This window comes from Dendrobates tinctorius, unplaced genomic scaffold (genome assembly GCF_039654945.1).
Source record: "Dendrobates tinctorius isolate UK_male_01 unplaced genomic scaffold, ASM3965494v1 ptg000319l, whole genome shotgun sequence".
Lineage (NCBI taxonomy): Eukaryota > Metazoa > Chordata > Amphibia > Anura > Dendrobatidae > Dendrobates > Dendrobates tinctorius.
In genome coordinates, this window is record NW_027361986.1 from 73,376 (window position 1) to 85,640 (window position 12,265).

At 48.4% G+C, this 12,265-nt stretch overlaps 1 protein-coding gene across 2 annotated transcripts in view; it reads right to left on the bottom strand.

Annotated features, from left to right (window-relative positions):
• LOC141073884 (gametocyte-specific factor 1-like) overlaps positions 1–12,265 on the bottom strand; it is a 142,149-nt gene that overhangs the window by 48,255 nt on the left and 81,629 nt on the right. For both annotated transcript variants that reach the window (XM_073561413.1, XM_073561414.1), the window contains exon 8: positions 5,482–5,570. In XM_073561413.1, the coding sequence (XP_073417514.1) occupies positions 5,482–5,570 (89 nt within the window). The remainder of the gene's footprint in view (positions 1–5,481; positions 5,571–12,265) is intronic.

The window sequence follows — 12,265 nt, forward strand, 5'->3', positions numbered from 1 at the left end:
ATTGTTTGAGCTACCCTTTGCGTATTTAGTATAAATCCATGCGGAAAAAACGCTGCCGATCTGCAACAAGATCCGTAACATATGCACATAGCCTAATACTTCTGCCTCTAGGGCCTGTTGCTCCTTCAAGATCGGGGGGATGAGATCCTGAAGCTGTGCCTGGAAGTGGATCTGAACTACAGTCTCAGTCCTGATTTTTATACTGAGTAACCAGCCATTGACAGAATTTTCCTCCCAGGCAGGTTGGAAGTGGGACAACCTTCCTCCTACCCAGGAGAGCCCATTACTGAGAGGATTTTCGCCTCCTTGCCGAGGAACCCCCAAACATGAAACCCCTGCTCCTGTTTCTTGTCCTTCCAAATCGCCCTGCTCCTTAGAGGGTCTGTTCCTGCTAGATCTCCTACAAAAGGAGCTTTTGAATTGAGGATGGGACAAATTAGGAAAGCCCTTCTTACCCACTGCCTTGTCTAGTATATCGTCTAGAGCCTGACCGAAAAGATATTTCCCCTCACATGGGATAGAACAGTCTGGTCTTGGACTGGGCGTCTCTTGGCAAGCTTTTGAGCCATAAAGCTCTGCAGGCAGCATTGCATAAATTTGCCGATCTGGCTGCTAACCTGACAGAATCCGCCGAGGCGTCAGCCAGTAAGGTAGCTGCTCCTTGCAACAGCGAAAGATCTGCAAGGATTTTTTCTTTAGGGGTGTTGTCTTTAAGCTGGTCCTCAAAATGCTGTATCCATACCAACAGACCAAGCAGTGCAGGCTGCCCCTATTGCCAGCTTTAATGACTCGGCCAAGATTCCCAAGTCTGTTTTAGGAAGACTTCTGCCTTCTTATCCAAGGAATCTTGAGAGCCCCTTGGTGTTCAAAGGGTAACGTTAATCTTTTAACTGACTTTGCGACCGCAACATCAATTTCTGGACTCTTCTCCCATATGCCCACCTCATTGTCGTCAAAAGATCTCCTCTTTGGAGAAGATGGTAGTGGACGTTTCCTTTCCGGCCTCTTTCACTCTACTAATGAGCATCTTGATCTTTTCGCCAACTTGAAAGGAATGCCTTTTCCTTTGCCCCAGGCCACTGAACATAATGTCCTGGACTGTTCTAGTAGTCTTTGGGTCAGCTTTGCCCATAGTGGACCTGATTGCCCTAAGCAGCCTGTGTGTCCTCAGCTCGGAAGCAGGGTCTACCTCCCTCCGTGTCCTCATCAGAGGAGGAGGAATCTGTCAGGTCCACATCCACCCCCTTAAAACGCTACTGATCTGAGACTCCAAAGACAGTAGTTCTGGCTTCCCCTCCTCTGTCACATCGAGTGCTTTAAGAACGCCAGTACCTTCGATCTAATGATGGCCTTCAAGTCCATAACGAACCCGGGGGTTTCCTCCGAGACAGTCTGTCGTATACAACCTGGGCAGTGTCTCTTACTATAAGTACCGGGTAAATTCCCTTTGTACAGAGCATAATTCCCATTGTTCTGTTTCGAACTACGTTTCAGGGGCCTTTTCTAGTAAAATAATACACAGAAAGGGGACCCGTTTTAATACGGTGCACTTTCACGTTGATCACTCACTATTCAGCTAATCAATCTAGAGTACCGGAGACGGAGGCTGAGCTGGTTCAGGAGAACGTCTCCCCCTGGAGGTGGGCTCGTGCCCTGCCTTTCAGGCTGATATTCTGCTGCTGCCTTGCAGATGCTGCTGGTGACACTGCAATGCCTCGTGTCGACTACAGTGATGATTATGGTGGTGGCGTCGGATGCTGCAGTTCATCCATGATCTGGATTGCTGCAGGAAATGCCACCATCTTTCCGGGCACATCCCCTCATATACTGGATGGCACAGGTCACCCTCCATCTGGCTCCATCTTCCAGTATTCAAATCCCTAGTAGCCTTGCAGATCCCAGAAGGCCTCTGTAGTTCCCGGCGCTCTACATCATCAGGATGCGCCAGATATCCATCCTGTGTTTTCTGTGTGCGCAGACCCAGGCGGCCTCGCTTTCGGGCACACTTGTCACCAGGGAACAACGGCTCCATTCAGCGTATCCAACACAAGCGCAGGCCTAGAAGAGAGTCCGTCGCACTTCACTAGGGCGCTCCTGCAACCCTCAGGGCACGCAGACCCGGGACCTCGTGTCGGCCAGAGACATTAACCTAAGAGGTCTCTGCCTGCACGACGCTGCACCAACAGGCCGGTTTTTCCCATGAAAGGCAGCCATCATTTTAGACACCCTCCCGGGTAAGCTAAGTACTGCTTTCTTCTGCACGTTCCCACAAGGACAGGAAGCCAAACTTTATGTGGAGGAGAGGTACCGCCTTTTTATTCAATAGGTTTCCTGTCCTTGGTGGGCAGATACCTTCTCAGGTTGTGCAGTCATGGGAGAAGGGAAAAATGTAAATGTTTTGGAGTAACCTAGTCAAAGCCCAGACCTTAAAAGGGGTATTCCCATCCCAAGTTCCTATCCCAATATGAAGTAGGTGTAACATTAGCAAATGCCAACAATTCTAAATATAGTAGTTTTTCTAATTCTCTATGTCTCTTTCCTCATGTGCAGGCAATGCAGGACCTTAGGTATATTTATGACCACTACCAACTATGTCGGGGGTCGTAACCATCGATACCCAAGGTCCTGTAATGCCCTACACGAGGAAAGACATAGCGAATCAAAAAAAATTATGCTACATTTCTAATTGGAGGTATATACTAATATTATTACACCTACTACATACTGGAATAAGATCTCGGAGATGGGAATACCCATTTAATCCAATTGGGGTGCGATATATTGGAAAACCCCAAACGTGATACCACCCCCTGACATTGAAAACTTCTGTCAGATAGTTTATTAATCCTTCAGGTGATTTTCAGGAATTAATGCAAAGTGGTATAGCAGGAATGAAAAAGTGTATGTTTACCACCTAAATGTCATTAACTTCTGAACTGACCGCTATAGCTGAGAGACTCTAAAGCCCTCGTCACGATGTCCCAGCGATCCCACCAATGATCCGACAAGGATGGGATCGCTGGGACATCGTTAGGCTGATCGCTGGTGAGCTGTCACATAGGAAGCCCCAGCGATCAGGACTAGCAACGCTGGTTTCTAATGTAAACGTCGGGTATCCAGGAGCTGTGGCTCCTGGATACCCGCTGTTTACCTCGGAAACCTGGCGTACACGCTGGTTTCCAAGGTAAACATCGGGTATCTAGGAGCCGCGCAACTCCTGGATACCCGCTGTTTACCTTGGAAACCAGCGTGTACGCCAGTTTCCAAGGTAAACAGCGGGTATCCAGGAGTCGCTGCTCCTGGATACCCGACGTTTACATTAGAAACCAGCGTCGCTGATCTCTCGCTGCCACACGCAACGATGCGTGCTGGGCACCGGGAGACCAGCGGTCAAAAAACGGCCCAGGCCGCTCGAGCACGATCAGCGATAACTGGCAGGGGGGCCGGTCACTGATCCCAGTCACACACAGCGATCGCGCTGGCGAAACATCAGGACCACACAATCATGATCTCGGTGTGTCAATTAGATTAAAGCGGAAACCCCCACTATCTATTAACCATTTGATGTAGTCACTTTTGACAGCAGCAACTAAGGGGTTAAACAGATATGGACGGTGCCAACACTGTTTGATACAGCAAGTTGTCAGCTATAGTGTACAGCTGACAGCTGCTGGATTGACACCTGTATGTGGATGATATTCTCTTAGGTCAGTAAAAAGACGTATTAGCTGTCATTAAGGGGTTAAGATTGCTGTTCATCAGAGGAATCAATCTAATTTGAAGGGAATGGAGCAGTTGAGAAATGGGAAATTTCCCAGTGGAAAGCTCAGAGACTTAGCCAAAGCGACTTGCAGCTGCAAAAGGAGGCTCTACAGAGTACTGACTTTAGTTATATACACTGAAGTTTCCAAGTTATTTTGTCCTATTTGTTATTGCTTCACAATAAAAAAAAACCCAAATATTCACAGTTGTAGGCATGTACTTTACATGAACTGATACAAACCCTCAAAAAAAATAAAATATAAAAAGTGAAATTTCAGGTTGTGAGGTAGAAAAACAAAAAAATGCCATGAAAGAAGTCTTCTCCAAGCCAAAGTACCGTATTTTCCGCTTTATAAGACACACCTGATTATAAGACGCACCCCCAAATTTGTTGAAGAAAAATAAATTTTTTTTTATGTTAAATGGGGGTCTGTCTTATAATGCCAGTGTGCGTCTTAGAAATCATATTTCCTTCATCCTGGTATCTATTAAACCCCCAACCTGTTACATGGCCCCCCTGTGCTGCTACACTGGCACATTGCCCCACTGTGCTGCTGGCATGCACATGGCTCCCCCATCCCATGCTGGATATGCCCCCCTGTGCTGCTGGCACCCACATGCCTTCCCCATCCCATCCTGGATATGCCCCCCCCCCCTGTGCTGCTGGCACGCACATGACCCCCCCAACCCCATCCTGGATATGCCCCGTGCTGCTGGCACGCACATGCCCCCTCATCCCATCCTGGATATGCCCCCCTGTGCTGCTGGAACTCACATACCCCCCCCCATCCCATACTGGATATGCTCCCCTGTGCTGCTGGCACGCACATGGCCCCCATCCCATCCTGGATATGCCCCCCCCCCATGCTGCTGGCATGCACATGGCTCCCCCCCCATCCTGGATATGGCCCCCTGTGCTGCTGGCACGCACATGCCCCCCTGTGCTGCTGTCACAAACATTGCCCCCCCATCCCATCCTGGATATGCCGCCCTGTGCTGCTGGCACGCACATGCCCCCCCATCCTGGATATGCCCCCCTGTGCTGCTGGCACGCACATGGCCCCCCCATCCCATCCTGGATATGCCCCCCTGTGCTGCTGGCACATGATAAAACAACAGTTAACTCACCTTTCGGATAATGGCGCCGTGCTCCCAGCTCCCCCACGGTTCTTCCTGTGTCTGTGCTGACATCCAGGAGCTGCTCATACAGGCATTTCCTTGTAGCTGCAGGACCTTCCATCACATGACCGCAGTGCTACACACTGGGAGTCATGTGACCGCAGGTCCTATTGGCACAGACACAGGAAGAGCCAGGGGGGAGCTGGGAGCACGGAGCCATTATCAGAAGGTGACTATAGTGACGGGGCAGTGGGGGGAGAGTGCAGGCACATGCAATATGTGCTGCACCCCTTGTCCACCAACTCGGCGTGGCTTCAGCACCAAGGTGATGGACAGCGGGTGCAGATATTACATGACCCTAATGAGCGGGAGCACTGACCACCGCTGTGTCTGCAGCCAGCCCACCCCAGCCCCCTGACACCACTCTAGAGCCTTCCCCCCTCCTCTAAAGCACACATTCGGATTATAAGGCGCACCACCCACTTTCCCCAAAAATTTGGGTGAACAAAAGTGCGTCTTATAATACAAAAAATACGGTATATAAGTATACAGCCACAAGACTCTGCTCTATTTCACTATAGGTAACAAATAGTTGCTTACTCATTTTCCATGGCAGGACATAGGGGAGAGATTTAGGAGCACGAACATTATCACCAAGAGCATTTTTTGGGTCCATCAAGGTACCGGTACTGAAAGGGAAAAGAAAATAAATTGTTATTCTACAGCATTAAATCACGTTTCACATTACATTAACATTTGCTAGAAGGTTCTGTTCATAATCACATTTGTACTTCTGGTTTAGGCTACAGTAAAGCTCCCAGGGCTTTAAACATGCACACAGGCTTCCAGTGCTCCCAGCAGGTCTATTCTACACTAGCATAATAAGAAAATACACACTTTTTTTTTTTAAGTTGTTCCTATACAGAGGTGAGCAGAAATGTGAACAGTGAGGTATATACATGTCTGATCAACAGGAAAAAAAAAAAAAAAAAAAGGAATAAAATTGGTATTGTGTAGAGATTGAGCTAGCAAAGTTTGTAACAGGCCCAACTAAACAGGACAGACACCATACACAACCTGGTGGATCTGCTCAAAGGATGGTTGTAGAAGAGCATTAAAGTGATGGAGTTTTGCGTCCATATTACAGCCACCAATTCCTGCATGGACACAAGCAGCACCACAGATCTACAGCTAGGTCCAATCTGATCATTGACACCATCTTCAAACAATATTTGTCCCAGGTATTGAAGTTCTTACATGCTGACCCGGTGAGTGGGATGCTGTACATAATCAGTTTTGTATAAAATGATGCATGGGGAGAGCATCAAGCCTGTCTATCTGCACTGAGCATAGACAGCAGCACAAGAGTTGTAAAGCCCCTTTTACAGACTTGTAAAAATTACAAGCGCTTTCCATAGCATTTTTGGAAATGTTTATGAATATAGAATCAGAATCGTAGAGTTGGAAGGGACCTCCTGGGCCATCTGGTCCAACCCCCTGCTCAAAGCAGGATTCGCTAAATCATCCCAGTCAGATGTCTGTCCAGCCTCTGTTTCAAGACTTCCATTGAATGAGAACTCACCACTTCTCATGGCAGCCTGTTCCACTCATTGATCACTCTGTCAAAAAGTTTTTCTCCAATATCTAATCTGTGTCTCCTCCCATTCAGTTTCATCCCATTGCTTCTAGTCTTTCCTTGTGCACGAGAATAAAGATGATCCTTCTACAATGTGACAGCCCTTTAGATATTTGTAGACAGCTATTAAGTCTCCTCTTAGTCTTCCCTTTTGCAACCTAAACATTCCCAAATCCTGCAACCTTTCCTCATAAGACAGGGTTTGCAGACCGGTCACCATTCTGGTCGCTCTTTTCTGAACTTGCTCCAGTTTGTTGATGTCTTTTTTTAAAATGTGGCGCCCAAAACTGGACACCGTATTCCAGAGGAGGTCTGACCAAAGAGGAGTAGAGGGCAATAATGACTTCACATGATCTAGACTGTATGCTTCTGTTAATACATCCTAGAATTGCATTTGCCTTTTTTGCTGATGCATCACACTGCTGATGTATGCCAAAATAAACAGTAATACAGGTGTGTATCCACTGAAATATTATACAACCTAAAAATATGATACACAGCCAAGATTATAGGTAATATTTTAATGTAATTTGTTATTAAATAAATAAACAAAACAGGGGATGGAGGAACAAAGGAGAAAACCAACGGATGCAAAAAACATGCAGGAAGATATGGGGTAAGGACGGATTCTAGGGGCCGCTGTCATGAACCTCTGATCAAATCCTGGCAGACCATCGATGGATAAAGTAGGCGCTCAGAGCCAACACCTAGACTTTCAAGGTACTAGGTATTAGGCTATTTGCGCACGCTGCGGATCCACTGCGGATTTGGCCTCTGCGGTTCCGCAGCAGTTCTGCAGTGTACAGTACAATGCAAGTCTGATTTACAATCCGCTGTGCACATGCTGCGGTTTTTCAACTGCGGAAAAGCTGCGGTTTTGAATCCGCAGAAAGAATTGACATGTCAATTCTTTCTGCGGATTCTGCTGCAGTTTGCCACCTATTCCATTGTAGAGGTGTCAAACCGCAGGGGAAACCCGCTGGCCAATCCGCAGGTCATTTTAGCTGCGGTTTTACCTGCGGATCCGCAGATACAAATCTGCGGGTGAGTCCGCAGCGTGTGCACATAGCCTTAGTTCTTTTGATAAGCCATCCTGTAGGAAGTCTAGTATTTTAGCCATGTCAGGGTGGAAAGGATCAATGGGAGTGGAGTGGCTCCCATACCATGCAGAGGTCTTCCATATCTTGGAGTAGATGGCATTAGTGACCAGTTTGATCAGCAATTAAATTTGCGTGGTGTTCATGTATGTCTATGGTTTTAGTATATTTCAATAAAGCAATTGTAATTTTAGAATTAGTTTTTGTTTATGAGCTGGTTTACAACTAATTCACTTTTTGATTCAAGTCCTTTGAGCAAATTAGTGACCAGTTTCCTGCTTTTTGCAAGGTATTTATGATGGCATGAGAGAAGCCTCTGGCTTTCAGGACTGCAGCTTCAGAAGCCAGGCCGCTAAGCGTAAGCTTTGGGGAGCTAGAGGGCAAATCGGACCTTGATGTGAAGGTCGTGGTCTTGCGGCAGGGTAAGAGGTTCATTAGTTCACAAGGGGCGAGAATAGTTTTGACCCTGTCCGTTCTGACCATTTGTAAAGTCTTTGGCAACAACAGAATTGGATGGAGAGCATAGGCCAACCTAAAAATTCCATGGGTGAGAGAAGGCATCCACCCTTGATTGGGTTTCGTTTGGAACTATGGAGAAAACTCTCTACTTTCACATTATGCCGACTCGCAAACAGGCCAACATCTGGGTGACCCCATTTCTTGGTTATTGACCAGAAAACTTTCATACTGAGGCTCCATCACCCTGGATCTAGATCCGTCCTGCTCAGAAAGTCTGCCTGGATATTGTCGGATCCCCTTAGATGAAGGGCAGACAAGGACAGAAGATGTTCAGCCCAAAGGAAAAATCTTGTCGAGACCTGAGGTAGGTTCTCGAACCTTGTACTGCCCCAATGTAGATGGGCCGCAGTGGTTATGTTGTTGGAGTAAATTCGGATATGGATTCCCTTAATTATTGACTTTGCTGCTCTCAGGGCTTCCTCTACCGCTCTTAATTCCCTTAAATTGGAAGATCGGTTATCCATCTTTTTGGGCCAGGTTCCCTGAAAATCTTGTGATGTCACTGCTCCCCAACCTCTTTTGCTGGCATCCGCTGTTACCAAAGAGACCGAGTGTTGGATCCAAGATATTCCATTCGCCAGTTTTTCTTGGCTGAGCCACCAGTTGGATTTTTTTTTTTTATATTGGTGAAGGGAGAGTCTAGTACTGAGTGATTCTGGAGTTTTGTCCCAGCAAGAGAATACATTTTTGGAGGATCCTCGTATGATCATGGGCCAAGGGAACTGCTTTTGAATACAAGCTGTCATTGATCCCAGAACCGTCATAGCAAATCTTAGGAACATTTTCTGTTTTTTTTTTTAGGATCCAAACCGTATCTTATATTTAACTGTTTGGTGACCAGAAGAGAAGATCTCTGATATTGAGAGTAAGAGGATCCCTAAAAAGCCCTTCTCAGTTGATAGATCTGTTTTTTCCCCGATTTATGATCCAGCCTAAGGAAGTTAGGGTATGTAGGACTGACTGGAGATGTGTCCATAGGACCGGAAAAGAAGGAGCCATGATAAAGTCATCCAGGTAGGGAACAATGCAAACGTTTTCCTTCCTGATAAAGATCATGGCAGAGGTAGGTAGCTTTTGTGAATGTTCGGGGAGCAGAAGATATGCCGAAGGGTAGGACCCTGAACTGGAAGTGATGCACTTCCTGGCATAGTATAACCACAAACCTCAGATATCGATGATAGCAAGGATCAATGGATATGTGGTAATATGCATCCTAGAGGTCTATAGTGGCCATAGCAAAGTCCTTCCCGATCTATGTGACTGTAGATTTTACAGATTCCATTTTTAATAGTCTGTAAACATGTATTGATTCAGCCATTTCAAGTTGATAATAGCACGGTGGCTTCAATTTTTTTTTTTCTAAGGAACACACGGGAATTAAGACCTTGGCCCTGCTCTACTTCTGGAACCAGAGAGATTACCACTGAGTAGAACATTTGTTGGAGCTCTGCTTTTAAGATGTCCCGTAACCGTTTGTGGAATAAACTTTTGTAAACTGTAGCCGCTGGGGCTATCTTGAGCAAACCAAAAGCTTTAACAACTAGTCCACGCAGGGACTCAACAATTCTACCAACACTTTCTTATTGCAATACGATTAACCTGGTTTGCCGGGGTGCTATAGGCCACGTATGAACAAACTATGGGTCCTTAGCTCCTATATTAAACTTATCCTTCCAGGGGGTCTGTTAGGATCACAAGCGTGGCCGCGTTGAGATCGCTGATGCGGCTGCCTTGACGCCTCGATATTCCGGGATGGAACTGGGCTCGGCAGGCCCTGAAGAGATGATACCAGTGGGGCACAACAGGCTCTGAAGAGGCAATGCCGGTGGGGCGCAACAGGCCCTGAGGAAACGATGCCGGTGGAGCGCAACAGGCCCTGAAGAAACGATGCCAGCGGGGCACAGCAGGCCCTGAAGAAACGATGCCGGTGGAGGAAACAGGCCCTGAAGAAACGATGCCGGCGGGGCGCAACAGGCCCTGAAAAACCATGACTGTGGGGCGCTGTAGGCGTCTCCTTGCGGTTCTCGTCCCGCCGCGGCGTTATGACGGTCTCTAAATATAGCCGTTCAGTACCCTCTGCCTGAGACCCCTTAACCAAACGGACGGGGGCCTCTCCTGCTGCCTGTAGCGAGGTGGCGCCTCCTGGGCCCGGTGATGACAGGGCCGCAGCTGTGGGAGAAGGCAGGGGGGCAGTGTCCTGACCTCCGTCAAGGAATGGTCTGTCGTCACAGCGGTCAGTGGAGGTCGTGGACCTGTCACAACAGGGCGGGAAACGGCGGGGGCGGCTGGATGCGACCGTATGAGGGAAGCGGCCGCCGGTGAACGAATCTCAAGTCTCACGTGTCGGTGAGTCCGCAGTTTTCCTTTCACAGGCCCATGTCGGTCTCTCCACCACACACCATCCGCTCCCTCAGTTCTGTCTCACCCGGCTTTCTGTCTGTTGTCCGGCTCCCTGTCAACTGCCACTTCAGCGCGTCCCCTGCTCCTTTTAAGCTTGCCCCGCCCCGTTTCCCTGACAACTTCAGTCAAGTCTTGCCTTTTACTGTCCTCCCGGTATCGTTCCCTCAAGAACCCTGAAGGCGATCCCCTGGGTATCTGCCCATTCACTGTCTGGGAGTCCTCCTCCCCCACACTCCTCCACCCTGTAAGCTCGCCAATCCTCAGGTGAGGGCCTTAGTCTATTGAGCTCGGTCTGTAGGGGTTTCAATGTTCGTTGCCATACGAATTGATCTTGCTCATATCGTTCGGGGGGTTAGCCGGCTGTTGACCGCTCGGAGCGTCTAAGTTCAACTGGGGTAGAATAGTCTGGGGTGGGGGACATCGGTGGGCTGGTTGGTGCGGGCAGGCTAATTGTGTCAGATGGTTCATTACTGCGTGGAGGGCCTCCGGGTCCTGGGAGACAATCTTCGTCGTCGTCCAGGTCCCAACATACGGAAGACGGTTCGGATGTCGACGGGGCAGGCTCCGGTTGCTTCGGGTCAGAGGAAGTACATGGGCGTAACATTACGATGCACAACACGAGCAGGCAGCGTTTTATCCTCTTCAGGTCGTATTTCGTGCACTGGTCCGTCTGGATGCGGCGTAAGACCCGATAAGGACTTTCTTCCCAACGCGGCTCCAGTTTGTTTTGGGGGCGTTGATCTAGCACAAGCACCCGGTCCCCGCTTTGGAGGTGAGGAGGCGGGGTAGTATTCACTGGGTGCTCCCAGTCTCAGAGCTTGGTGTGTACAATTCGGTGAAGAGTTTGCAGCCGATGATGATTTCCGACCCAAGACGACACTCCAGTCCAGGGCTGAGGTTCTTCGGGGTCTAACTCCACCTCCGTGATCCCTTTACCTTCTCGCCCCAACAGGGAATAGGGGGTATAACCAGTCACTCGATGTACCCTATTGTTATAGACCCAAACTAATTCAGAAACATAGTCGGGCCAACGGGTCTTCTTGTCACTCTCCAGAGTGCACAACATCTGAATCAATGTCCGATTAAATCGTTCACAAGCCCCATTCCCTTGCGGGTGATACGGTGTGGTCCAGGATTTGTCAATTCCATAGAGGTGATGTAGTTCTTCCATGACTTTTCCCAAAAAAACTGCTCCCTGATCAGAATGTATTCGTTGCGGACAGCCATATACTTGTATAAAGTTTCTACAAATTGCGGAGGCAACGGACTCTGCGATCTGATCCCGAGTGGGGGTGACCACAGCGAACTTCGTGAAATAATCTACCATAACGAGAGTGTTCGAATCCCTGGAATGCGGGTCCAAAGGTCAAATAATCCACCGTCAGGAGCTCAAGGGGCGCTGAGGTCACAATAGTCTGTTGCGGCTCGCTGAGCGGGCGGTTTGGCTAATTCACACAACCAGCAGGTCCGGCAAATTTCGTCCACAACAGCCAGCAAGCGCGGGTGGTAAGCTTTCTGTTGCAGCCATTGCAAAGTTTTTTTTTGTTCTGAAATGGGCCCCTTTTTCGTGAGCCTCCCGAGCCAATACATGAAGTTGGGCTCCTGGCGTAACCACCTGCCAAACAGTCATCGAGGTTGTTTGTGATATTATTTACGATACAATAATCCCTTTCAGATAACCAACCTCTCCCATTATCGCAGCATAAGCAACAGGTCCTGAGGCAAACTTTGC